Source organism: Sapajus apella, unplaced genomic scaffold, assembly GCF_009761245.1.
Source record: "Sapajus apella isolate SASKATOON/1434 unplaced genomic scaffold, GSC_monkey_1.0 scaffold37, whole genome shotgun sequence".
Lineage (NCBI taxonomy): Eukaryota > Metazoa > Chordata > Mammalia > Primates > Cebidae > Sapajus > Sapajus apella.
Window position 1 is genome coordinate 13,271,053 of NW_022436977.1, and position 25,106 is coordinate 13,296,158.

Here is a 25,106-nt window from a genome sequence, read left to right on the forward strand (position 1 = left end):
ACCCTACACCACTTCCCTTTGAAACTATAATGTAATTCAGTGGGAATCGGATGATTTTATTTTCTAAAATTTAGACATTAAGATTTTTGTGGTTGGGCTTGTGGGCTCATTCCTGTAATCTCAGCACTGTGGGAGGCCTAGGCGAGTGGATGACTTGAGGTCAGGAGTTTGAGAGCAGCCTGGCCAACATGGTGAATCCCTTTCTCTACTGAAAAAATACAAAAATTAACTGGGCATGGTGGCACACGTCTATAACCCCAGCTACTCAGGCAGATGAGGCAGGAGAATTGCTTGAACCTGGGAGGCGAATGTTGGAGTGAGTTTAGATGGTGCCACTGTACTCCAGAATGGGCAAGACTCTGTCTCAAAAAAAGAAAAAGATTTTTGTGTGGAAGTGCTGGTTGTTCACTCTGTGCTATGTTTCAGGAGCATGCGGTCACTATGCCCTGCACGTGGGTGATGGCATGTGCTTATGCCCCGTCGGGATGTGCCATTGCTTGTGGGTAAGTTGGAGCCACAGCAGCTTTTCAGATTTTGCGTTAACCATAAAATACTGTTCCCTTGGCAAAAACAAGTAAACAAAGAACTCACAGTTTTTGTTTTTTACTTGTTAAGCAGTATGCTAAATCCTTCCCTGAACTTAGTCAAAGAAGAAACCATAAGCCAGCACAGTGGTGCCTGGTTGTAATCCCAGCCCCTTGGGAGGCTGAGGTGGGAGGCTCCCTTGAGCCCAGGAGTTCAAGTCCAGCCTGGCAACATAGCAAGACCCCATCTCTTAAAAAAAAAAAAGAACCATAAACTCTCTTTCATAATTATTTTCATCACAAGTTGACAGTAGTTACATTTCAGGCCTGTCTCCTGCTCTTTCAAATGCTTTTGGCAGAGCTATAAACTTTAAAAACAGTTTTGGAAAGCAGGTTGGTAATGTCTATCAGAAGCCTTGAAAAGCTGATAGCCTTTCATCTGGTGACTCCACATCCAGCAACTCATTTGAAGAGAAAGATCCAAAACGTAGAAATGCCATATGGACAAAGACATTAATTGTAGTATTTTTAAAAATAAAGCAAAAAAATGCCAGGCATGGTGCTCTCATTTGTAATCCCAGGACTTTGGGAGGCAGAGGCAGGAGGATCACTTGAGCCCAGGAGTTTGAGACCAGCCTGGGCAATGTAGTAATATCTTGTCTCTATAAAAAAAAAAAAAAAAGTTTCTAATTAGCTGCATGTGGTGGTATGCACCTGTAGTCCTAGCTGTTCTGGAAGCTGCTTGAGCCTGGGAGGTTGAGGCTGCAGTGAGCTGTGATCATGCTACTGCACTCCATCCTGGGTGACAGAGTGAGACCCTGTCTCAAAAATAAAAGCGAAAAAAAAAAAAAAAAAAGGAAACAAAAACAACATTCCCATCAAAGAAAACTTAAGTGAATTGTGGTATTTGAAATCAATGGAATATCATACAGCCATTAAAAAGGGAAATCCCCAATTACTCTATGTGAAAAAGTCATTAAGATTACTAGGAAGAGTGTGCCTTATTCTCTGTTCTCCTGGAGCTCAGTATAACAGGGTTGGCAATGAGAACTGAAATCAACATAATTTCCTATCTGCGTTGAATAATTCTGAGACCATTCAAAATATTTCTGCCACCAGCCGTGTTTTAAAAAGGCATATTATAAAGGCTGGGAGGAGCTATACCAAATAAAATAGTAATTCTTTCTGGATGAGGGGACTATGGGAATTTTTCTCTTTATAATCAGCAAGAAAGAATTTTGTTTTAAAGAGGAAAAGCCGGAGTCTCCAAGCAAACATTTTGGAGCCCTCTCTAGCTAGTTACACCAACCATCTTCTCCAGTGTCCCCTCCCTTTGGGTGGCTGCCTTGAGGACATTTTCTCATTCTTCTTCCAGTGACCAAGACCACATGTCCCTTTGGAGCCCATGTTCACATATGTGTATTTTACTTTTTTCTTTTTTGAGATGGAGTATCATTCTGTTGCCTAGGCTGGAGTGCAGTGACACAATCTTGGCTCACTGCAATCGCTGCCCCATTGGTTCAAGCAGTTCTCCTGCCTCAGCCTCCTGAGTAGCTGAGTCTACAGGCATGCACCACGTGACTGGCTGATTTTTTTTTTTTAGTAGAGAGGGGATTTTGCCATGTTGGCCAGGGTAATCTCAAACTCCTCACCTTAAGTGATCCACCCACCTTGGCCTCCCAAAGTGCTGGGATTGCACGTGTGAGCCATTACACCTGGCCCATATTTTTTAATTTGTAAAGTAGCTCAAAAGTGGATTGTGTCACCACTTTACAGATAGATGCCAATATTTATATAAAATTTATTACCGTATACTTCCTAAAAGGATAAGAGATGCTATAATAAAAGACAGATATATATGTATATAAACATGCATATTTGTGTGTGTGTGTGTGTGTGTGTGTGTGTGTGTGTGTATCTATTTATTTATTTAGAGAAAGCAAGCAAGGGAGAAATAGGCCATAATTATAAGGTTGGTGCAAAGAAGTTTAGCCAGCTACAGTTAGAAGGCACAGTTCCAGCACTGCCGCTTTCTGGCTACAAATTTGTGGGTCCCCACAACCTCAGGAATTCACTAGAACTCACCAAACTCATGAAAGTACTTACTACCATAGTTTTATTACAATGGAAAGATACAAATTAGAAACAGCCAAAGGAAGGGACCCATGAGGCAGAAACGGGAGGCATCTAGACACAGAGCTGCCAGTCGTCACCTCCCTGGAGCAGTGACTGATGGCACTGCTACCGCTAGCCACGATGTGTGACAATACATGCAGAGTATTGCCAGCTGGGGAAGCTCCCCTGAGCCTTAGGTGTCCAGAGGTTTTAATGGGGGCTTGACCACACACTGCCTGCGTGGTTCACCTTTATTCTCCAGTCTTGCTAGAAGGTCAGCGGATACCTTTAGTCTCAAGTTCCTCTGGACATCAGACCTGTTATGACACATCCCAAAGCCCCCATCATAAATCACATTATTAAAGTGGTAGCCAAAGCCCCCAAGCAAACCAAGCCACTCTTACCAGGCAGGACATTCCAGGGGCCCAGAGATCACTTCCAAGTAGTTGAGAGTAAAGCCAGACTGTTGCCGTCACTTCTTCACTACTCAGTAGGAATCATAAGTTCTCCACATTTGTTTAAATCCTAAGGTAATAGGTTTCTAATTGGGCCCTAATTTTAGCAAATGCATGGAGCTGGATGTGTTACATAATCCCTCAGTGTCCAATATTGAAATATTAGATATCTAGTTCTAAATTAGAGAAGGAATATGTTGGGTAGCCATTCTGTAGTATATAGCATATATGATTACAGTGAACAGTGTCTTCAGCAGTAGTTTAGGAAATGATGCTGTGGCATCTATTTTTACCCTCACTAAATGGAATGCAGCAGCAGAATTCCAATGAGGGCAGGGGGATGGAAGGAAGACAACATTCTTACCAGGCCCAGGTAGATAGCTTCCTGGTGACTTGTCTTGGTGCAGAAATGGAGTTCAGAGTGGAGGGATGGCTGGAGCCCTGATCTTGTCATCTCTGTTTCCTACCCTGGCATGTGGGAGGTGGTAGCACCTTCCCCATCTGCCTCACTGGCTGTTATGAGAGCCAAAGTAAAGGAAGTTCAAGGTATGAATATTGTGAAGGCATTTTTTTTTTAGGACGGAGTTGTGCTATGTCACTCAGGCCGGAGTGCAGTGGCACGATCTCAGCTCACTGCAACCTCCACCCCCTGGGTTAAAGCCATTCTCCTGCCTCAGCCTCCCGAGTAGCTGGGACCACAGGTACATCACCATGCCCAGCTAATTTTTTGTTTTTGAATAGAGACGGGGTTTCACCGTGTTAGCCAGGATGGTCTCAATCTCCTGCCCTTGTGATCTGCCCACCTCGGCCTCCCAAAGTGTTAAGATTACAGGCGTGAGCCACTGTGCGCCCCTGTGCCCGACCTGTGAAGGCATTTTTCAAAATATGGGGGTCCAGTGGATGAGACAGCATCAAAAACTGAACCGGTACTGACTCCTCATCGCAGGTAAAAGCACCATGTCCCCTTCCCAGACCTTTCCCAAAACTACTAAGAGCAACTGTGAATAATCTTGAGTATCTAGCGGTAGATGTGACATAATGTTTCCCAACCTTGACTGCGTGACATCCCTGCAACTCTCTTATCACACAGACCCACACCAATGCCACATTCTCTAAATGTCATCATAGGTAATAATGGGGATATTTTTATCTCAGTGTACCTGGCTCCTGGGTCTCCCTCTCAGTGTTTCCAAACTTGAAAGCTAACCCAAATGGTACTGGCACAATCCCCTTACCCTCAAAAACGTGTCAATTAATTATCTATACAAGTATTTCTTATTTAAGAGCCATATCCCCAAGAAGCTTTTATTCAGGTATCACATACTTACTGCAAGCTCCTGTGTGCAAGGCACTGGGCCAGGTGTCATAACAGAATTCAGAGATGAATACGTAACCAAGATCACAACATTAGTTAGGTACTAAAGCAGAGATTCAACACTGGATGCATCACCCTGCAAAACCTTCCTCCTTCTCATAGCAATGCAGATAGCCCTAAGTAATAAGTATCTCAACAGAGAAATTACTCAGGATGGGGAGGACATATCCCAGCTCAGGGGTCAGGGAGGATCATAGTCCATGGCATGCTTGGCCCTTACCACAGCCTAAGTGCAAATCATTCTCCTCCACACATTCTTTTGTTTGTTTGTTTTGTTTTGAGTTAAAGAGTCTTACTCTGTCACCCTGGAGTGCAGTGGTGCCATCTCGACTCACTGCAACCTCTGGCTCCCAGGTTCAAGCGATTCTCCTGCCTCATCCCCCCAAGTAGCTGGGATTTCAGGTACATGCCACCACACATGGCTAATTTTTGTATTTTTAATAGAGATGGGGTTTTGTCATGTTGGCCAGGCTGGTGTTGAACTCCTGACCTCAGGTGATCTGCCCACCTTAGCCTCCCAAAGTGCTAGGATTACAGGTGTGAGCTACCATGCCCGGCCTCCTCCACACATTCTATAAACAAGTTTGACAAAGCTGAATTCCAATAAGAAACTACCCAAGAACACACCTATGTACCTCTCAAGCAGCTGGAAAAGCAAAAGGAACCCTTGGCTTTCCCATTGCCCCACAAAAAGTGACCCCATCTTAAATATTGTTACCTACAAAAAAAAAGCAGGGCACCTTACGGTAAGGCTGAAGTTAGGTCTTTGGCAGGAAAAGAATAAAGTAAGCCTAGGTTATTTTCTTGTTCCAGAAAGTATAAAGGAATGTCAAGGACCAGTAAGGAAAAATATATATGCATATATATGGATATATACACACAATAAATGTATAAATATATATCTATATGTATATATATGTATAAAAAACAGGAGCTGACTTGAAGAAGCTCCAAATTTGGGGTAATTTGAACATCAAATGTAGTAACGATAATAATGGATCATGATACAGTGAAGAAGAAAAACAAATTGATGGGTGTACGGTGATGCTGGGGAGGAGACTCTTCATTACAGAAAAAGACCAGCTACTAAATATGGAAGACACTATCCAAAGTTATCAAAATAAATTACCCTTTTGCACCCCTAAATATTTTACCAATCTTGAAAGAGACATGACAAGCTTTCTGACATGAAGCAGTAGGAAAGAAGTACACAGTAGCACCTTGACATTCTTATTGCCACAATGTTCTACAGTACTTGAATCTAACCATTAAGAAAACATCTGACAAATCCAGCATATGCGACATTCTGTAAACTGCACACCTAAGATTTCCTGTCATGAACAACAAGCAGTAGGCAGAGTCTGTTCGAGAATAAAAGATCTTAAAAAGACATAACAACTGAATGCAATGTGTGAGCCTTGATGGGTCCCTGGATCCTGGGGACAGTCGGGGAAGATTGAATATGACTGGCTTATTAGATGATGTTGTGGAGGTTTTGTTCTTTTTCTCAAATGTGTTAAGGATGTGGTATATAGATAGGAGGATGTTCTTATTTTTAGGAGATGTAAATTTGCAAATGGAAGTGTTTAGAAGGAAAACGTCATATCTGCAGTTTGCAGTCAAATGATTCAGAATTTGCTCCTGCAGGTATAACAAAATGTTAAGTCTGTGAATGTAAGGGAAGGGATCTGGGTCTTCAGTATACTATTTTTCTTTCAGTTTTACAGTAGGTTTGAAAATCTTCAAACTGGTCTGGCATAGTGGCTCACACCTGTAATCCCAGCACTTTGGGAAGCCAAGGGAGGATTTCCTGAGGCTAAGAGTTCAAAACCAACCTGGCCAACGTAGCGAGACCCTGTCTCTATTAAAAAAAAAAAAAAAGGGGAGAAAGAAAATCTTCAGAGTAAAAGTTGGAGGAAAGGTTACAATATGTGATACTGCTAAAGAAAATATATTGAAAAGTTTATGTGATTGGGAAAGCAGACACATGTTCGGTTACTCTGCATTAATCTTCAGTACTTCTTTCTTTCCATCCTAGTGGTTTGGATAATAAGTGTTCTGTGTACCCCTTGACGTTTGACAAAAATGAAAACATGGCTGCCAAAAAGAAGTCTGTTGCTATGCACACCAACTACCTGTCGGCCTGCAGCTTCACCAACTCTGACATGCAGGTAAACAGGCAGTCCTCGGTGTAGGCCAACCTGCCGAGGAGCACTAAAGAGAAGCTGAGAGGAGAGGAAGGTTTTGGCGCCTCTCTGAACAAGATGGGTGTGCTCCAGTAGTTTGCTCTAAAAGGAAGCTCCTGTTGTTTCTCATTAGCTATTATTATTTTTAATAACATGAGAAAGTTGGGGGACTAGTGATTGTTGAAAGAGTTGAGATATACTGCATGCCATATTGAAAATCTTCCTCTGATTGACTCGGCGAGGGTGGGAGTGGAGCAGGGAACCCCCTGGGGTGGAGGCAGTTACTGTGTCCTGGTCTGAGTGCTGACCTATGTAAAGCTTCACTGAGCTGTTGGGCCTCAGAGCTGTGCACTGCATGCATCTCACTTTACAGTCCTGTTTTAACAAATGCAAAAAGAAAGTGCTTCACCATGTTAAATCTTTGCCCTACTTCGAATACTCTACAGTGAAAACAACACAGATTTCTTTAGCAAGTGGTGAAAGCATCACATCGTTTATTTATTCACACTTACTCAGCAAACCTTCTCAGTACCCACCACCCACATTGCCAGATACCACATTGCCAAAAGCTCTGGCTTGGCCCTCAGGGACCTTCATGGAAACCAATAATGGTTGGATAGTGGGGGAACTGGGGAGCTCAGAGCAGGAGGAGTTGGTCACAGACTTGCTGCTCTCAGTGAAGAGGGACCACTGCCACTCCAGTCAGCCACAGAGTGTGAGGGAGCACAGTGGGAGGCAGGCAGCCCTAGAGGTGGGTGGGTCCGGGTCTCAGGGCTCACTGACTGCCTGAGCCAGACCCTGTAGGTGGCGGGAGCCCTTCCAGGGGTGAGTTCAATTTGAGTTTGTTTGAAGGAGGAGAATGTCTGAGTCAGATTAAAGCCTTCCATAGCTTACTCTGGCTTTAGTGGATTGATGTCAGGTGGGATGCGGAGGTTAGAAGCAGGGAAGTCAGGTGGCCGGATAATTGTTCAGTTGCTCACAGGAGGGATGTTGGGACTTGCAGCATCGCCATTATGCACCTGTTGTTTACACCTATTATTTGAACCTAACCAGGAATCTTGCAGACCTGTTCAGCAGGGGGCACTGTGGCCACTGGCTGGCTACAGTGGCCAAAACCAGATGTCTTTGGGCCTGAGGCAAACCAAAGCAACAGAGGACGTTTAGGCTGGATGAAGGCAGGCTCAGGTGGGCATCTGAAGCCCCTCTGTGGAGACCCATCAGCCTCGCTCTGTGATGCCATGGGGCAGGGTTGGGGATGAAAGGGATAACCTGTAGGTTAGAAATTGCTTTCTTTTCAAACAAGCAGCTTAGCGGGAGATAGAGGGAAGTCGCAGCTGGCTGCCTCGGCGGGGACGTGGCCTGGGAGGCAGAGGGGATAAAGGGTGGCTCCGGAGGCAGACAGCAGGATTGGATATTGGTTGGAAGTATGCAGGCCTCCTGAGGGAAGTCAAGGCTGGAGGAGGTCCTGTGGACAGCCAGTGGGTGCAACGCCAGTGCAGGAAGTTTTTTTTTGAGACCGAGTCTCACTCTGTTGCCCAGGCTGGAGTGCAATGGTGTGATCTCAGCTCACTGCAAGCTCTGCCTCCTGGGTTCAAGCGATTCTCATGCCTCAGCCTCCCAAGTAGCTGGGACTACAGGCGTGTGCCTCCAGGCCCAGCTAATTTTTGTATTTTTGGTAGAGATGGAGTTTCACCATGTTGGCCAGGATCATCTTGAACTCCTTACTTCAGGTGATCCGCCCACCTTGGCCTCCCAAAGTACTGGGGAAAAAATGAGATTCTTTAGCGCAAAGCCTAACATATAAGAGAGAGCGGAAGAGAAAGGGAAAGGGGTCAAAGGGAGAGGGGAGAGAGCCCATCAGCAGCCGGAAATTGAAGGTATGATATGGTCAGTGGGGACATTGCATGCTAGCAGCGTAAGGCCTGATTCCTCTTTTCTTTTCTCAGCCGTCAGTAATCACCCGCAAAGGGCTGTCTTGCGGACACTTACACTGCAAGAGCCACTTCCTCCACAGTCTTATCACCTCACCCAGGCCCTGTGGAGCAGCCAGAAGGTGGGGAGTAGGGAGGCTCTGCTCTCAGAGCTTCTCCCTTACAGATCCACTCCATCACTGTCAGTACCCAGCTGGCTCCAGGACTCTGTGATGCCATCCCCTGGGCCTGTGAGGGCCCCGAACCCAGAGCCCTCACTGCCTTTCTCCCAACCCCAGGAAGGTATGATCAGCCAGAGCCCAGGGCTCACACACCCTGCCAGTGACAAAAAGCAAAACTCCAGCCTTGCCCTCATGTCTTTCCCCAGGCACCCCTGTGTGCCTGTACTCTGTGGCCAGCCTTTGTACTTGTAAGTTATCCAGAGGCTCTTTGGGCCTCTGCCAGAGTTTCCTAAAATATATGTTTGCTCTTCTCATTTTCCTGCCCAGAAGCTTCCAGAGTGCCCTCTTGGCTTCAGGCTGAGTCCCCACCTGTGAACGGATTCACCTTTCATTTAGTGCTGACAGGCTTCCTCTCCTTCCCTTCCTTCACCTGACCAGCTCTCCCTCTTCCTTGAAGAGCAATTCAGAAGTCACCACACTGGGTTTGGGACCATCCTGTGTGCTCACCTGGATCCCAGCACTTCTCATGCTATTGTAATTGATCCTTGTCCACTGGTGATGTCAGCTCCCCAAGAGAACATCAGAAATACTTGCAACCCAACAAAGCTAAGATTATCTGACCTGCTGCAGTAAGGGAGAAGCTCAACTTGGCAGAATCTTAGTAGTGTCTGAAAATGGAGGAGTTAGGGAAGCGTACTTACAGGATTTCAGGGCCCAGCCTTGGTGATTTTAAGGTGGATCTTGCAAGGCTGTTTTAGCTTTGGATTGGTGAGCCCAGCAAGGAAGCAGTCTTGAAGTGAGTCTGCACGAGGAAGCTGTTAATCTTGGTAAGTTGTCTAGTCAATAGTCGATTCGTGGTCCTTTTCAGTGTTTTTTTTTTTTCTTTGAGATTGAGTCTTGCTCTGTCACCAGGCTAGAGTACAATGGCGCCATCTTGGCTCACTGCAACCTCTGCCTCCCAGGTTCAAGTGATTCTCCTGCCTTAGCCTCCCGAGTATCTGGGATTACAGGCACCCACCACCACACCCAGCTAATTTTTGTAATTTTAGTAGAGATACGGGGTTTCACCAGGTTGGCCAGGCTAGTCTCAAACTCCTGACCTCAGGTGATCCACCCACCTCGGACTCCCAAAGTGCTGGGATTACAGGCGTGAGCCACCGCGCCCAGCTAATTCATGGTGTTTTCTCCTAGGAGCAGGTATTTCCTGCAGCAAGCAGTTAGGTTATTTTTACTTGGTCTCAGTATGTTTTAACATAGTAACAGGAAAGTTGGCCAAGTGCCAGAATTGTTTAACACAGGGATGGGGAATTATGTTGGTTTCATTCTTACTGGCAATCCTATTAAACTGAGTTCTGGGAGAACAGAAACCGAGACACAGTCTTTCTGCAAACCTTCGTGCATTAGTAGAGTGCCTGGCAGACACTGCCAGCACACAGCAAATGTTTCTCGAACCTATGCATGCATGAGTATCCTCTGGCCCCCATCCATGGCCCTGGGAAGCCTTGGGCAGCACTGTGCTCAGGAAAAGCAGCAACAGAGAATGTATCCAACAAGATGCTGGATAGACCCCTGCTGCTCGCAGTGTGGCCCAGCAACCAGCCTCCGCATCCCCTGGGAGCCTATGAGAAATGTAGACTCTCAGGCCCCACCCCAGACTCTGTATTAGCAAGCAGCTCAGTGATGTGGGTGCATCAACATCCAAGAAGCACTTTAAGTGTTTGGCCTGCACAGCAGTGGGAGACATCAAAGGTTTTGTTCAGCAGAGACTCATGGAACACTTTCTATAAGCCAGGCATGTGTAGAGCCCTGTAGGTACCACCATGAGGCCGCCAGGATTTCAGCCTTGCAGGGAGACAGGCACATAAACACATAACTCAAGGACTGTGAGGGTGTGGGAAATGCACTTTTGCCTTCTTGGTACAGGAGAGAGATTTCTGTGCATGAACCCAGATGCAGCAGGTGTGTCTGCGTGTGTGTGTGTGTGTGTGTGTGTGTGTGTGTGTGTGTGTGTGTGTGTAGAGTCTGCCCTTTCCCTGCAGAACATTAAGCCTCTGATTGACTGCCCCCAGCAGAAGCAATAATCACAGCCACACACTTCCTGTCCTTTTCTGTGGGCAGATCCTGACAGCGAGCGGTGATGGCACATGTGCCCTGTGGGACGTGGAGAGTGGGCAGCTGCTGCAGAGCTTCCATGGACATGGGGCTGACGTCCTCTGCTTGGACCTGGCCCCCTCAGAAACTGGAAACACCTTCGTGTCTGGGGTAAAAGACCCAACGGAAACTCCCTCGGGCTCCCCCGTCCACAGGGGAGGCTTATGGTGGCAGTTCTAGTCCATTCATGGATTAGCCTAGGCATTTCCTAGAAGAGGCTGCAGGAATTTTCCTCAACTCCCCACTAAACCCCCAGCTCCTGCAGAGTGACCGCATTGGGGTCTTGGCGGGCAGCTTCAGCGCTGGGCTGTGAGGGTGTCCTTCCGTTCTGCCACTGATGTTAGCAGTCTACAGAATAATCTGGAATGTTCTCCTGTATGAGTGCTGCAACTCAAGGTTGCATATCAGCCACATTTTAAAATGTCATTCCTCAAATAGCAGAGAGTGAGCATCTGAGAGCATCAGAGATGTGCACAAGGGCACGGCAGTTCAGATGGCTGCTGAGCTGAGGCAATGCTGTGATGCCACCAGGGCTTTGGGCCTGTGAGGCACTGTCCCACCCCACCCATGCCAACCACCATCCTCCCTTCCATCACAGGGTGCAAGAAACAGAGGCTTGGAAAGCTCAGAGTTGGCACACAGGGCCACAGAGACTCAGAGAAGCACTAGACTAGGAGTCAGGGTGCCTGGGTTGCAGCTTTGCTGCCTGACTGTAAGTGGCATCCTCTATAAGTTGGGCATAATGCACAGTCGTATTTGTACCTCCCCTCCCCAGGATAGTACAAGCAGTCAGTGGAAGAGTTTGCCCTGTGTGTGTGTGCACATGGGAGGGGCGAGTATTTCTGTGGACAGCCTGAGAATGAGAGAGCTGGGCCAGCTGACCTTACCAGGGGTCCTGTCTCACCTCCGTCAAAGGGAATGGTGAGACAGGACAGTGACGCACACACTGTCAGGTGACTTTTGCCGCTGGGACACATAAGGGACCTTTGCTCCAGGCTGCCCACACATTGATCCCGGGGGCCAGGCCAGGGCTTTGTGAGCTGTAGTTAGCAGGGACTCTGATTTTCTTCCTGGGTATTTGGCCATGTGGAGATGTTTCGTCCCTGTGCCTGGTATCACTGTATTTCTCTCTCCTTAACTACACCGTGTTTTTTAAAAATTACTGCTATTACTGTAGATCATATTGTCTCTTTCAGAGCACTAAAGCATATCCAGTTTAGTGTCCTCTAAAGAAGCGAAAGCCTTTCTGGTTTCTTTGCCCACATTTTCAGTAAAGACACTCAGGGTGCTGAACTTCCACAGCGGGCCTTTCTCAGATGTGTAATCGTGCTTCATTACACACCTCCCTCTGCTCCAAGTTGAAACCAACAACTTGGACACCAATTTGAAGCCATTACTTTTTGACTGTTTAAGCCGTTTGACCATTTAAGCTATTTGACTATTGAGAATCCACATTCTACTACTTGAACTGATAACATGACCACTCTGCAGGAACTTATCAAACTGCTCCCAGAGCCTTGATAGGGTAATGTGAAAATGCTCACTCTGTGACCCTCTGGGTCTTGTTAGCAACCTGAAGAGAGCATTGACTTTACAGGTGTTGAAGCAGATGCCCGGGGAGGTGACTCTCCTAAGTCACCCAGGGCATTGCTGGCAGCACCCTGACAGGCCCCTGGTTTGCGGGTTCCCAGCCTGGTGTGCTGCTAAGTGTGCAGATGGCCCGGGGCGCCTGGCTCTCCAGCTTTGCCGAGGGCTACCCCATATACCAAGACAAAGCTGGGACTCTTGGCTGCTTCATTTGGGCACTGCCAAGCCATTTATTAATGTCACAGCTAGAAAGGTCCCACCATACACCACTGCCTGCCTGCCTTGCCCTCTGGGCTCAGGGAAGTAAGTATAAAGAGGAGAGAGAAAAGAAGGAAAAATGAAGGGAAAGGAAATTCTCAGGGGAAGGTAAGAAGGGTTTGCCTGCCTCCACTCAGAAATGTGCAAAAGAAGAAAACAAGCTAAAAGAGGAAGTTGAGTGCCTCCCCTCCTGCCTCCCATCCCGAGACGTGGTTCTAGACTTCTAAGGGTTTGCTGAGTGAGGAAAGTGCCCGCAGGTAAAAATAGTCTCAGTAAAGTATGTTGTCAACCATTTGCTAATGGGAAATAAATGGTTTCTGTTATATAACTGGGACTCTGCCTTGTCTATAGACATTCCTGAAAGTGGCCATAATTCTGGGTAATTTTGCATTTGTAGGGATGTGACAAGAAAGCCATGGTGTGGGACATGCGCTCCGGCCAGTGTGTGCAGGCCTTTGAAACACATGAATCTGACATCAACAGTGTCCGGTCAGTGAGTAGAGTGTTCATGCCACCTCTCTGTTCTACCAGCATTACCTGGCTTAGGTAATCCTTAGCCCAGGAACCACCTCCAGACTGAGTTTACTTGGCTGAGAGAGGCCTCCCCAGCAAGAAAGGCTGATTGTGGTGGAACTGAACAGTGTTCCAGAATTCATGGAGAATCTTAATTTAATTGCATTAGGAGTAGTTAATATCCTCCCTAAGTTGAATCAGCATTTTTCATCCATCCATTCAGTATTTATTGAGTATTTATATGCTAGATACTGTTCTAGGAACTGGGAATATATTGGTGAACAAGATGAACAAGGTCTCTGCTCTCTCACAGGAGACAAAGCAGACCAAACACAAACAAATATACAACTTCAAATACTGATAAATACTATGAAAAAAATAAAACAGGGAGATGGATGGGTCATTTCTTAGAGGTCAAAGAGAGGCTCACTGAGAAGGTGACATTTACATTGAGGCCAGGATGATGAAAGAGCCAGGCATATGAAGAGCTGGTGGAAGAGCACAGAGATGAAAGGTTAGGGGTCCTAACAAAAGGCCAGGTGGTCACTGGAGAGTTTTGAGTTGGGAGGGGCAAGGGTGGCTAACCTGATCAGGTTTTGCCTTTAAAAGATTGTTCTATTGGAAGCTGATGTGGGCAGATTGCTTGAGCCCAGGAGTTCAAAACCAGCCTGGGCAACATGGCGAAACCGTCTCTAGCAAAAAAATACAAAAAATTAGCCAAGCATGGTGGCATGCACCTGTAGTCCCAAGCTACTGAGGAGGCTGAGGTGGGAGGATTTGTTGAACCCAGGAGATAGAGGCTGCAGTGAGCTGAGATGGTGCCACTGCGCTCTAGCCCAGACATCAGAGTGAGATGCTGTATCAAAAAAAAAAAAAAGAAAGAAAGAAACTAAACAAACAAAAAGGATCCCTGGCTGTATGGAGAATACATCGTAGGGAACAAGAATGGAACTACGACAACCAGTTAAGAGGTGGTTGTCTGAGTTCAAGAAAGAAATGATGGTGACTGGAACTAAGGAAGACATGGTAGAGACAGAGAAATGTCAAGAATTGTGAAATGTCTGAGATTTCATCTATCTCTAAGTTAATGAGTTAGGCTGCCACAGCTCAGGGATGCTGGTAGAAGACACAAGATTCATGGGTCAGAGATGAAGAAAGGAGAAACAATGGAAGGCATGGGAAACACAGCTGGGTGAGGCAGAGTGCAGGGGGTTAAAGACGTTTGCTCTCATTCTGCCTCTGGCTTATAAGTTAGGACTCATATTTCCCCCTAATCATTGAGAAGAGAATGACAGAAATATAATAATCATCATTTATTGAATGTGCCAGATTCTTTGCATGAACTGTCTTATTTTATCTTCACAGCAGAAAATATGCATTATTATTCTCACTTTTCAGATGAGGAGACTGAGGCTGGGCAAGAGGAAGTCATTTGCCAAAAGTATCACATGTAGTAAAGGGTCAGTGCAGATATCCAGATGTGGCTTTGTGCATCTGATTTTCAGTGTCTGTGCTCATAACCACTTTCTTATCCCTGAGCTCTGAGCCAAGGCCTAGGAATTAGGTATGTGATTAAGGGAAACTGTATTTACAGGTATTTGCAGCTCTGTGTTCTGTGCCTGATATAAACACATATTATCTCACTCTGCAAGACCAGTATCACTGTTCCCCACTTACAGGGAAGGCAACTAGAAGCCAGTGGACCTGATATATGAGCTTCCCCTTCCATCTTCTGCTGCAAATGTTGCTTGAGTCCCTACACATAAAGATTCTATTCCAAGGGCCTAGCATGGTTCTGATGGTCATTGAGGGTCAGAAATCACCACCCTAGATAAAGTACTTTACCCATACTTTCTCTCTGCAGGTACTACCCCAGTGGAGATGCTTTTGCTTCAGGGTCAGATGATGCTACGGTACGTTTCTAAGTTATTGAGAGCTTTTCCTATTTGAGAAATCTGCTAACTTATTTTTAGAAAATAACTATTTTTATGGTTATAGAAGTAATGAGTATTCATCAAAGAAAATTTGGGGGAATATTAAATTACCCTGATCTCCTTACCCAAGAAAAATCACACTTGGATGAATTGCTTTCTTTTTTTCTTTTTAACAAACAAAATGCTTTATAATTTGGCCTTTTCACTTAGCAACAGAATGTGAACATTTTCCCAGGCTGATAAATATTTCTCTCCATTATATTTTCTTAATGATTGGGTAGTATTCCATGTTATGGACATGACATTGGTCTTCAATTTTGGGGTATTTGGCTTTTCTCAAGGGTTTTTTTTTTTTTTCTGTTAAAAACACTGCCATAAGTGTTTTTTGTACCTCTCTTATCATTTCCTTAGAATTCTCAGATGTAACTTGCTGAGCCATAAATAGACCCAGTTTTAAGGCTTTTGATACTGATTGCCAAATTATTTTCAAGAGAAAAAATATTTTCTTATTGTCCTCAAAATATCAAATATGAAATAATGGTTTTCATTCTCATTTGCTGCTATAGAAGAATTACAGAGGAATAGATCAAGAGTTTTGAAATAATGAAAATTTAAAACTTCTGTATGTCAAAAATATTTAACAAAATATAAGGGACTATATCTTGGAAAAATTCTTGCCATATATAGTACAGGCCAAGTTAAAATCCTGTAGTTATGAATGGGGTTGCATAGCAGTAAAATGAACACTCCAATTAAAGAAGAGAGTAAAATGTAGGTCATTTACAAAGCAGTACATCCAAAATGGCAAGTAAACACCTGAAAATGTTTTCAGAGTCACCCATAATCCAAGAAATGCATGTTTTAAGTGATCGGATGCCCATTTTGCCACTTTGCCACTTGGATTAGCAAAGAAATGCCCAGAGGTTGGGTTGGTGAGGAGCCTGGAACATACCTGGGGTCAGGATAGTTGGCACCACCCTCCTGGAGGGCAGATTTGCCATAGGAAACAAGAGCTTGAAAACATCTCTACGTGGCCGGGCACGGTGGCTGGCACCTGTAATCCCAGCACTGTGGGAAGCCAAGGCAGGTAGATCACTTGAGATTAGGAGTTCTAGACCAGACTGGCCAACATGGTGAAACCCCGTCTCAGCAAAAATGCAAAAATTAGCTGGGCATGGTGGCAGGCTCCCGTAATCCCAGCTAATTGGGAGGCTGAGGTGGGAGAATTGCTTGAACCCAGGAGGCAGAGGTTTCAGTGAGCAGAGGTGGCACCACTGCACTCCAGCCTGGGCAGCAGAGCAAGACTCCATCTCAAAAAACAAAAACAGACAAAAAAAAGGTAAAAAATTAAAAAATTAAATAGGTCAGGTGTGATAGATAGCTGATGCCTGTAATCACAACACTTTGGGAGGCCAAGGTAGGTGGATCACCTGAGGTCAGGAGTTCAAGAACAGTCTGGTCAATGTGGTGAAACCTTGTCTCCACTAAAAATTCAAAAATTAGCTGAGCATGGTGGTAGGCACCTGTAATCCCAGCTACTCGAGAGGCTGATACAGGAGAATCGTTTGAACCTGGGAGGCGGAGGTTACAGTGAGACGAGATTGCGCCATTGCACTCTAGCCTGGGTAACAAGAGGAAAATTCCATCTCAAAATAAAACAAAACAAAACATCTCTACTTCTGATCTGGTCATGCTATTTCCTGATAACTCTTCCAAGGATTCTGTTTCTCACCTAGTCTAAGGAAAATGTTATGTATAAATTTTTGGTGCCACAAAGGAAGTAGCACTAGAATATAAATTTCCTCAGCAAGACAATTTACTTCTATAGAAGGGTGCAGCTCACAGTTGGAACAATGGCAAACACACACCTGGACAAGGGAGGGGAAGGGGTACTTATGCCTGACAGTAGTCACCCTTACTGCTGTGTGGTTCCCCTATTGGCTAGGGTTAGACAGCACAGTCTAGTCTAATTCCGATTGGCTGTTTTAAAGGGACCCAGGGGTATGAGCCGGAGTGGTGGGCTGGGTGGTTTGGCAGGAAGGACAGTTACGGGCAGGTCAGGACAGGTAACTAGGGGTCAAAGCAGGTGGCCAGAGCAGGTGACTGGGATGAGTCTGGATAGGGCAGGGGACTGGGGGAACAGATGTGAACTACTGATTAGAACTGGTGGAAAAGTTTGTTTATTGAAACTACAAGGAAAATAAACTTTAAAATGGAGAATTAAAGAATAAGAGAGCTGAACATACTGACATGCTGATTCTTTGAAGAAAAACTTGGGGTTCACTGTGTCTAACAGAAAATACCAGAAACACATGTAAAGATTTTTAGAGAAGAATAGTTATTATAATATTGTTTATGAAAGAGAAAAATTAGACACAACAGAAACAGGGTTAGGCTGAATAGATTCTGATATATTCAGTAACCATGTCAATCATCTTTTTTGAAGTTTCCTTTTAATGTTATGAGAAAGTACATATAACCTAATGTTAATAGAAGCAAAAATGAAACATCCAGCCCATTCAGATACACACATCAAATAGAAATAGGACTGAAGGAAACAGTTCAGAATTAGTAAATACCTGTAGGATTTAGGGTGGCCTTCATTTCCTTCTGTATACATTTCTGAATATTTTCAAATCTTCTATAATGAACATAGGACCTTTATCAGAAAAAAAAGTGGGGTCTAATTTTGTTTTTATACCTGAAGAAATTTGCTGTATTTGCTGTTTTTCTGCTGACTCTTTACTGACTCATAGAGATTACTAGGAATTGGGACTCTTTACTGACTCATAGAAATTAATAGGAACCGGGACTAAAGGAGGAAATAACCACAGGGAAAACTAAGAAGTTTTTCCTTCATCCTTTAAATGACACAAGTCACTGGCACCTACCTGTAGCCCTGTGATCATCGTGTCACCAAACTGGAGCCAGAAGTAAGTGCTTCTTTCTTTATTTTCACCCCAGTGTCGCCTCTATGACCTGCGGGCAGACAGGGAGGTTGCCATCTATTCCAAAGAGAGTATCATATTTGGAGCATCCAGCGTGGACTTCTCTCTCAGTGGTAAGATTTTATTTCACAGACTTTTCCCAGGACTGTAAGACAGGACCAGAATGAAACTAGCACTCCATCAGGCTTTTCGTCAACTGAGCTTCCCGTGGACCTCCTCCACATTTGCACCAGTTTTTCTTCTCTGAACTTCTGACCTCCCACTTTGCCCTGCCCCAGGCAGCTTCCCCTAGCTCCATTCCCTGCAGGGGAAATGAAGGCTGTACACCCACCTAATGCTGTGCTTCAAGACAATGAAGTGTCAGAAATTCGCATCTGCAATGCTCAGGCATTTTTCTCTCCAGCCTTTGCTTCTCTTCAGATCCCAAAGGGAATGTTTCTCTAAGGTGGAGGTGAAGCAGGAGTCCCTTCTGGGGCCAGACACGGTGGCTTGCGCCTGTAATCCGTGCACTTTGGGAGGCCAAGGCAGGCGATCACTTGAGGTCAGGAGTTTGAAACCAGCCTGGCCAACATGGTGAAACCTTGTCTCTACTAAAAATATAAAAATTAGCTGGGCGTGGTGGTGCACGTCTGTAATCCCAGCTACTCGGGAGGCTGAGGCAGGAGAATCACTTGAACCTGGGAAATGGAGGTTGCAGTGAGCTGCGATCATGCCACCTGCACTCCAACCTGGGTGACAGAGCAAGACTCTGACCCAAAGAAAAAAAAAAACCCTTCTCAGTGCCCTGAAGCTCATGGCTCCTTTGTGGGAAGTTGCCAGTGAAAATTAAAGCATAGCTCCGGAAGTATCATGTCAAAAAAAGAAAGAAAAAATAGAGACTTAAGTGAGAGCTAACAGGCTGGCTACCTGGACCACACCATTTTCCCAGACACATCCTATACTACTGCACATGATGTTCCTTCTGCCTGGAACTTCTCTTCCCTGCCTTCTCTGCTTGACAGACTCCTATACAACCCTCAAGAGCCAACTCAAATGTCACATTAATTTTCTCCCTTTAAATAAGTTTTACAAGTTATTAACGACCAGATGACTACAAATATTTTACTTGTGTCTGCAGTGCCCTCCTCGATCCCCCTTCCTCTCTGGTCCCATAGCACTTGACGTGTGTAAAGCACCTGCATTATGGCTGTTACCATGGGATGCTACAGTGATCTGTTCTTCTCAGCCCCACATCCTCCACTGCGGGTAGTGACTGTGCTTTCTCCCCTTTCAATCCTCAAGGCAAAACACAGTGCTTGGGACTCAGTGTACCTAAATCACCGCTTACTAAATGAGTGAGGGAGTGAGTCATGAAATGAGAAACAGGAAGCAAGGAATTGTCTTAACAGCTATCATCTCACCCTGCTTCAAGGTCGCCTGCTGTTTGCTGGATACAACGATTACACTATCAACGTCTGGGACGTTCTCAAGGGGTCTCGGGTCTCCATCCTGTTTGGACATGAAAACCGTGTTAGCACTCTACGAGTTTCCCCAGATGGGACTGCTTTCTGCTCAGGATCATGGGATCATACCCTCAGAGTAAGAGATGCTTTTCTGTTTTCCTGTGTGTGAGAGAAGAGAGGGGGTGTGATGGGCCTTCTGAAGCAGAGGGAAGGCTAAGCTCAGATGGGCCTGCTCAGCCACACCGAGCTCCCATTTCCACTCTGCCCACAGTCACAGAAGGAATGAGTTGCATGGAGAGGTAGTGAGTGCTCCATCAATGCAGGTATTCTAGCACAGACTCGGCAACTGTGCAGCTGCCTTTAGTTGAGGAAATAGTTAGGCTGGATAATCCAGAATCTTCCTTTTGACGCTAAAAGTCTGACTGTTGTGATTCTAGTTTTTGGCAAACCACAGATAACAAGTCTCTTCTCCTATAGTTAGGGTTCTGATTACGATTATTGACCTTGTGATGACAAGGGTCACAGATCCAGGAGGCTGTGAAGCCCCTGAAATTGCTACTTTTTTCTTTTTAATTTTTCTATTGCTGAATCTTGGAAGTGAAGCCCCTGAAATTACATGCCAGATTTGGGGCATATGCATTTTGCCCTCATGGCTTTCATTAAATTCTCAAAGAGAGCTTCATAACCTAAATGAGGGTTGGCTCCCCTAAAATACTGCCCAAATCACCTGTTTAGGCCAGGCATGGTGGTTCATACCTGTAATTGTAGCACTTTGGGAAGCCAAGTTGGGCGGATCACTTGAGCTCAGGAGTTCAAGACCAGCCTGGGCAACATGGTGAAACCCTGGTCCTACTAAAAATACAAAAATTAGCCAGGTGTGGTAGCATGCACCTGTAGTCCCAGCTATTTGGGAGGCTGAGGCAGGAGAATCGCTTGAACCCAGGAGGCAGAGGTTGCAGTGAGCTGAGATCATTCCACTGCACTCCAGCCTGGGCAGTAGAGCAAGACTGTGTCTTTGTTTTAAAACAAAAACAAAAAAACACCATTTATACAGCGAAGCTAAGTTTATTGCTTGCCTCAGTGTGGAACATCAAGAACTGGTAGAGGCGTAGTGGCATCTCAGAAGGGGAGGGCAAAGGCATGCATGAGCTTTTTTTGGTCTGGTTTAAGTCAGGTCTTTGTTGGGGGGCACTTAATTAGGATTGGACAAATTGTGGCATATAGTTTTAGGATTGCTGGACACAGGGTTGGGGGAGAGTTTCAAACAGACTCTTCAAAACTAAATAGTCATTTGATGCTCTGTATTGTCCTGAGATGTGGGTGTATTTTCTAAAGAAGATAAGTTGAATACTCTGTTAGGATAAATAGAGAAAAGGATTTTTGCAAAATTCCTGAAACAAATAAAGAAGGTAACCTTGGAGTTCATCTTCCTGGGTAAGAGTGTCCTAAATGAGTAAGTCATATTAATATACACAGTGAGCTGTATGGGTTCAAGTGGCATCTGGGAGAGTAGCCAGGCCCTAGTAAGGAGGCTGCAGAGGCCCCACAGACGATTAACCAAGGGAGGAGGGGGAGCAGGTCCAAAGAAGCACTTTTCAGTTGCTAGGAGTAGAGTGTTATCCTTCTAAGGCACATGAGCAAACTGTTTTGGATGGAGTGTGTGTGTGTGTGTGTGTGTGTGTGTGTGTGTGTGTATACACACATATACGTATGCCCATTTATGTGTGTAAATAGACTAACTTTATCTCTTTAAGCTCAAGATTTATAAGTTGTTAACTAAAGGTCTAAAACTATCCGTTTTTGTCTTCACAGGTCTGGGCCTAATCATAAATACACTCATGTATACCTGAGAATTTGAAATCTCCACATGTAAATAGATATTACTTCTAGAGGAGCTTAGGGTTTACTGCAGTTTAGCTTAGGGGAGCAACCCATGGCTCAGAGGTCCCCAGGCATCTCCAATATGACTATTAAAACTGTCGCTTCTGGAAATACACTAGTGTGAGCCTTCAGCACTACGAGAAAACCTTCAAGTACAGTGTTTTTCTTTTGGAACACTTTTGAAAATGTATCTGTTTTTTTCTGTTTTTAAGGTTATTCTAAATTATACTAGCCTCAACTCATTCTGTCACCAGTAGAATTCAGCAGTTAATATATTCTATATTATTTCTCTGAATCAATTCATTTTCAGAGTGCTTTAAAGTCCGATATTTCTTGATGTGCACTGTGATGCCTGGAACCTTCCTCTGGAAGTGCTGGTTTTACGGACTGAGGACTGGTAACTGGTCTGTGATAGAAGCAAATTCCAATTCCAAATTAATTAATTAGACAAAAATCACTTTTTTTAGAATGTGTTTTTGTTGTAAAAGTATCTTTTTCAGCCTCCTGTTCTATTGTCTTTTTTCAGATAAAACATTTTTGTCTACGGTGAACTGCTATAAATGATGCAGAGAAATGCCTAAAATGGACAGGTTGTTTGATTAGTGGATGCTGTGATATGTCACTGTGTCACTTGGACAGGGCATTTTCTCTGAATCAAAGAAAAAGCTTGCCGGGCGCGGTGGCTCAAGCCTGTAATCCCAGCACTTTGGGAGGCCGAGGCGGGTGGATCACGAGGTCAAGAGATCGAGACCATCCTGGTCAACATGGTGAAACCCTGTCTCTACTAAAAATACAAAAATTTAACTGGGCATGGTGGTGCGTGCCTGTAATCCCAGCTACTCAGGAGGCTGAGGCAGGAGAATTGCCTGAACCCAGGAGGAGGCGGAGGCTGCGGTGAGCCGAGATCGCGCCATTGCACTCCAGCCTGGGTAACATGAGTGAAACTCCGTCTCAAAAAAAAAAAAAAAAAAAAAGCCAATGCTGTCTGTAAACAAATGCTTCTGAGAGCAAGCAAAACTTTTCTGAATGGGTACACAAGATAGGAAACTTATTTAAAAACCTATCAGTAGAATTAGCAGAAACATTTCAGTTAAAGTGGAGCTTGTCCATATCAATTATATTCATATGTATTGCATTGCATTTATAAGAGCATATGCAGATTGACTGATAGTCTTGAATAATAATGTCTGTTTCTCTTATATAGAAAGAAAAACAACATTAAAAGATCTTCTCCCTTTTTTTTTTTTTTTTTTTTTTGAGACTAAGTCTCACTCTGTCGTCCAGGCTGGAGTTCAGTAGTACAATCTCAGCTCACCAGTTCAGTAGTACAATCTCAGCTCACCTCACCACAACCTCCGCCTCCTGGGTCCAAGTGATTCTCCTGCTTCAGCCTCCCGAGTAGCTGGGACCACAGGCAGCGCCACCATGCCCAGCTAATTTTTGTATTTTTAGTAGAGGCAGAGTTTCACAGTATTAGCCAGGATGGTCTCGATCTTCTGATCTTGTGATCTGCCCACCTCAGCCTCCCAAAATGCTGGGATTCCAGGTGTGAGCCACCACACCTGGCCCCAAGATCTTCTCTTTATTTGAGATTCAGAATTCCTTCCGGAAGAAGGAACTGCTTTTTGTTATAGGATCCCTACTTCTCCTTTTTTTGTAAAATGTAGATGCTTATTCTTTGCTTTAGAAAACTTCTTATTTAAAAAGATGGCATGCATTATTACTTAGGGAAATAAAAGGTCACCTCAGACACCAGATGTCATTCTCGGGTGAGGCCTGCCTCGTGGGTGGCCTGGGGTCTGCTGGCGGGTTCTGGCTGCACCTGAAGGCTGTGTGTTCCCTGTCCCCTGGATTGTCAGGTCTAATCTCCTGGTCCTGCTCCAGCCTAGCCCTTCTCCTCGTGGTAGTTCTGGCTTTGCAGACCCAGCTCCAGGCTGGGCTCCTGTAAACATCCAGGGGTGTGCCGGGCCCACCCTCACAACTGCTTGTTCAGGTATCGTGATGGGCCACTTGGTCCAAAATCAGCCAGGCCAGCTTTACCATCACCTCACTTCAAATAAACATGATAATTACATTTGATGATTTGCAGAGCGCTTACTGGTAGTTTTACTGTACAACATGGTCTGGGGTAGAGAGAGAAAAATAAAAGGCCTCTGCCTGCCTCCAGTGAGGCCAGAGAGACCGATTTTTATCCCCAGTAGATTCCAGTCTGGGCACAGACTCAGGAAATGGGCCCAGTGTCTGGCCAGCTCCTCCTGGCCGCTGAAGGGGTCAGGGACACCATGGGATTCCCGAGCTCAGCTCCAGAATGTCCCAGAGTGGCCCTTGGTGCAGCTGGCCTCCTTGTGGTGACATCCCCAGCCCTCTGTCCCACAGCCTTTTTTTCTTCTTTGTCTCTGCACTGTGCCTTCCAGCTCCTAGGAGTTAAGGAAGGCACGGGAAAGGAAGGAAAGGTGGCTCAGGGGAAGCACATTACAGGTTCTGTGTTTGCAGGGGTGGAGAGCACCTTCAGGATATGTGCAAAGTAGACTGTGACTTTCCAATCCCAAAAGCCATTTTAAGGGCCCAGGGAAAGTATTCCAGAGAATGCTTCCACTTCTCCCATGGGCAGGCAGCCCCTTGGCTGTGAGTGTGTGCTCTCACAGAGGGCACAGGATTTGCTGATGAGATGCTTGATTTGGACTCTGTGGCAGCATGTGGAGACTCGGGGTATTCTCCATGGAATAGATTGTATTCTTAGATTGAACATAATGCTGAGTACAGTTTTATAATCAGCTTTTCTTTTTCCAGAGGACTTGGGGATAAACCTAACAAACCAATTGTGGTGAAGGGGCCAAACAGATGGGCCCCAGAGGTGTAGAGCCTTGGGCAGCCCCCTCCCTGGCCAAAAAAAGAAGGTTCCGGCAGAAAAGAGGTGTGGGTGATGGGTATTTATGGGAAATACCTGTGACAGGAAGCCAAGTCCGGTGCTTTAGAATGTGCAGCCTCTCACCGGTGGGGCCCTGGTAGCCGTCCCTATCTCCCCCACCCTGGGTGAGCCAGAGGTGGGCACCCTGTAGCCACTGCCCTCTTCCTGCCCTTCTGCCTCCTCCACACCCTCCTCTAGATTATAAGTGGTTTAAAGCAACACAGGGTTGTAAGGGCCTTTGTGTCCCAGGCTCTCGTAGTTGCCAGGCCAGCTGGCTGAAAAGTGGCACCACCAATACTGGGACTCCTCTGTGAGTTAGCCGGGCGCCATGGTGACAGAGGAGGAGGTCTGACATTGGTTCACACCCAGCTCTGTCACGTTCATAGAATATATAATATCTGAGTTTCTCTCAGCCTCAGTTTCCCCATCTGTAACATGGGAGGGCACTAAAATATGTAAAGCACCTGCCTCAGCCCTTGGCACATCTTCAGGAAGGGTTAGTTCCTGCCTTCCTCCCTGTGTCCTCCTCAGTCCCCTTCCTGTTTGCCCCCCTCCCTTCTCCCTCCACATATCCTCCCTCTTTCACTTCCCTTCCCCTCCTCCCTCCCATCTCCTCCTACCTCCCTCCCTCCCATCTCTTCCCTCCCTTCCTCCCTCCCTCCTCCCTCCCTCCCATCTCCTCCTCCTTCTCTCCTATCTCCTCCTTTCCTCCCATCTCCTCCCTCCCTCCCATCTCC

At 45.5% G+C, this 25,106-nt stretch overlaps 1 protein-coding gene and 1 long non-coding RNA gene across 5 annotated transcripts in view; both read left to right on the top strand.

Moving 5' to 3' along the window:
• The window catches only part of GNB5 (G protein subunit beta 5), a 66,904-nt gene extending 44,860 nt beyond the window's left edge, over window positions 1-22,044 (top strand). For 2 of the 4 annotated variants that reach the window (XM_032297433.1, XM_032297436.1), the window contains 8 exons: window positions 427-503; window positions 6,508-6,640; window positions 10,866-11,009; window positions 13,141-13,232; window positions 15,121-15,169; window positions 18,155-18,251; window positions 19,550-19,716; window positions 21,393-21,924. In XM_032297433.1, coding sequence (XP_032153324.1) covers window positions 427-503; window positions 6,508-6,640; window positions 10,866-11,009; window positions 13,141-13,232; window positions 15,121-15,169; window positions 18,155-18,251; window positions 19,550-19,716; window positions 21,393-21,404 — 771 coding nt within the window. In that variant the 3' untranslated portion in view covers window positions 21,405-21,924. Of the gene's footprint in view, window positions 1-426; window positions 504-6,507; window positions 6,641-10,865; window positions 11,010-13,140; window positions 13,233-15,120; window positions 15,170-18,154; window positions 18,252-19,549; window positions 19,717-21,392 lie in introns of all 4 variants that reach the window. The other 2 variants (XM_032297434.1, XM_032297435.1) reach the window with 2 other exon arrangements.
• Window positions 22,045-22,942: 898 nt separating this feature from the next.
• LOC116564373 overlaps window positions 22,943-25,106 on the top strand; it is a 5,888-nt gene continuing 3,724 nt past the window's right edge. Inside the window, exon 1 of the long non-coding RNA XR_004274867.1 lies at window positions 22,943-24,375. This is a non-coding gene — a long non-coding RNA (uncharacterized LOC116564373). The remainder of the gene's footprint in view (window positions 24,376-25,106) is intronic.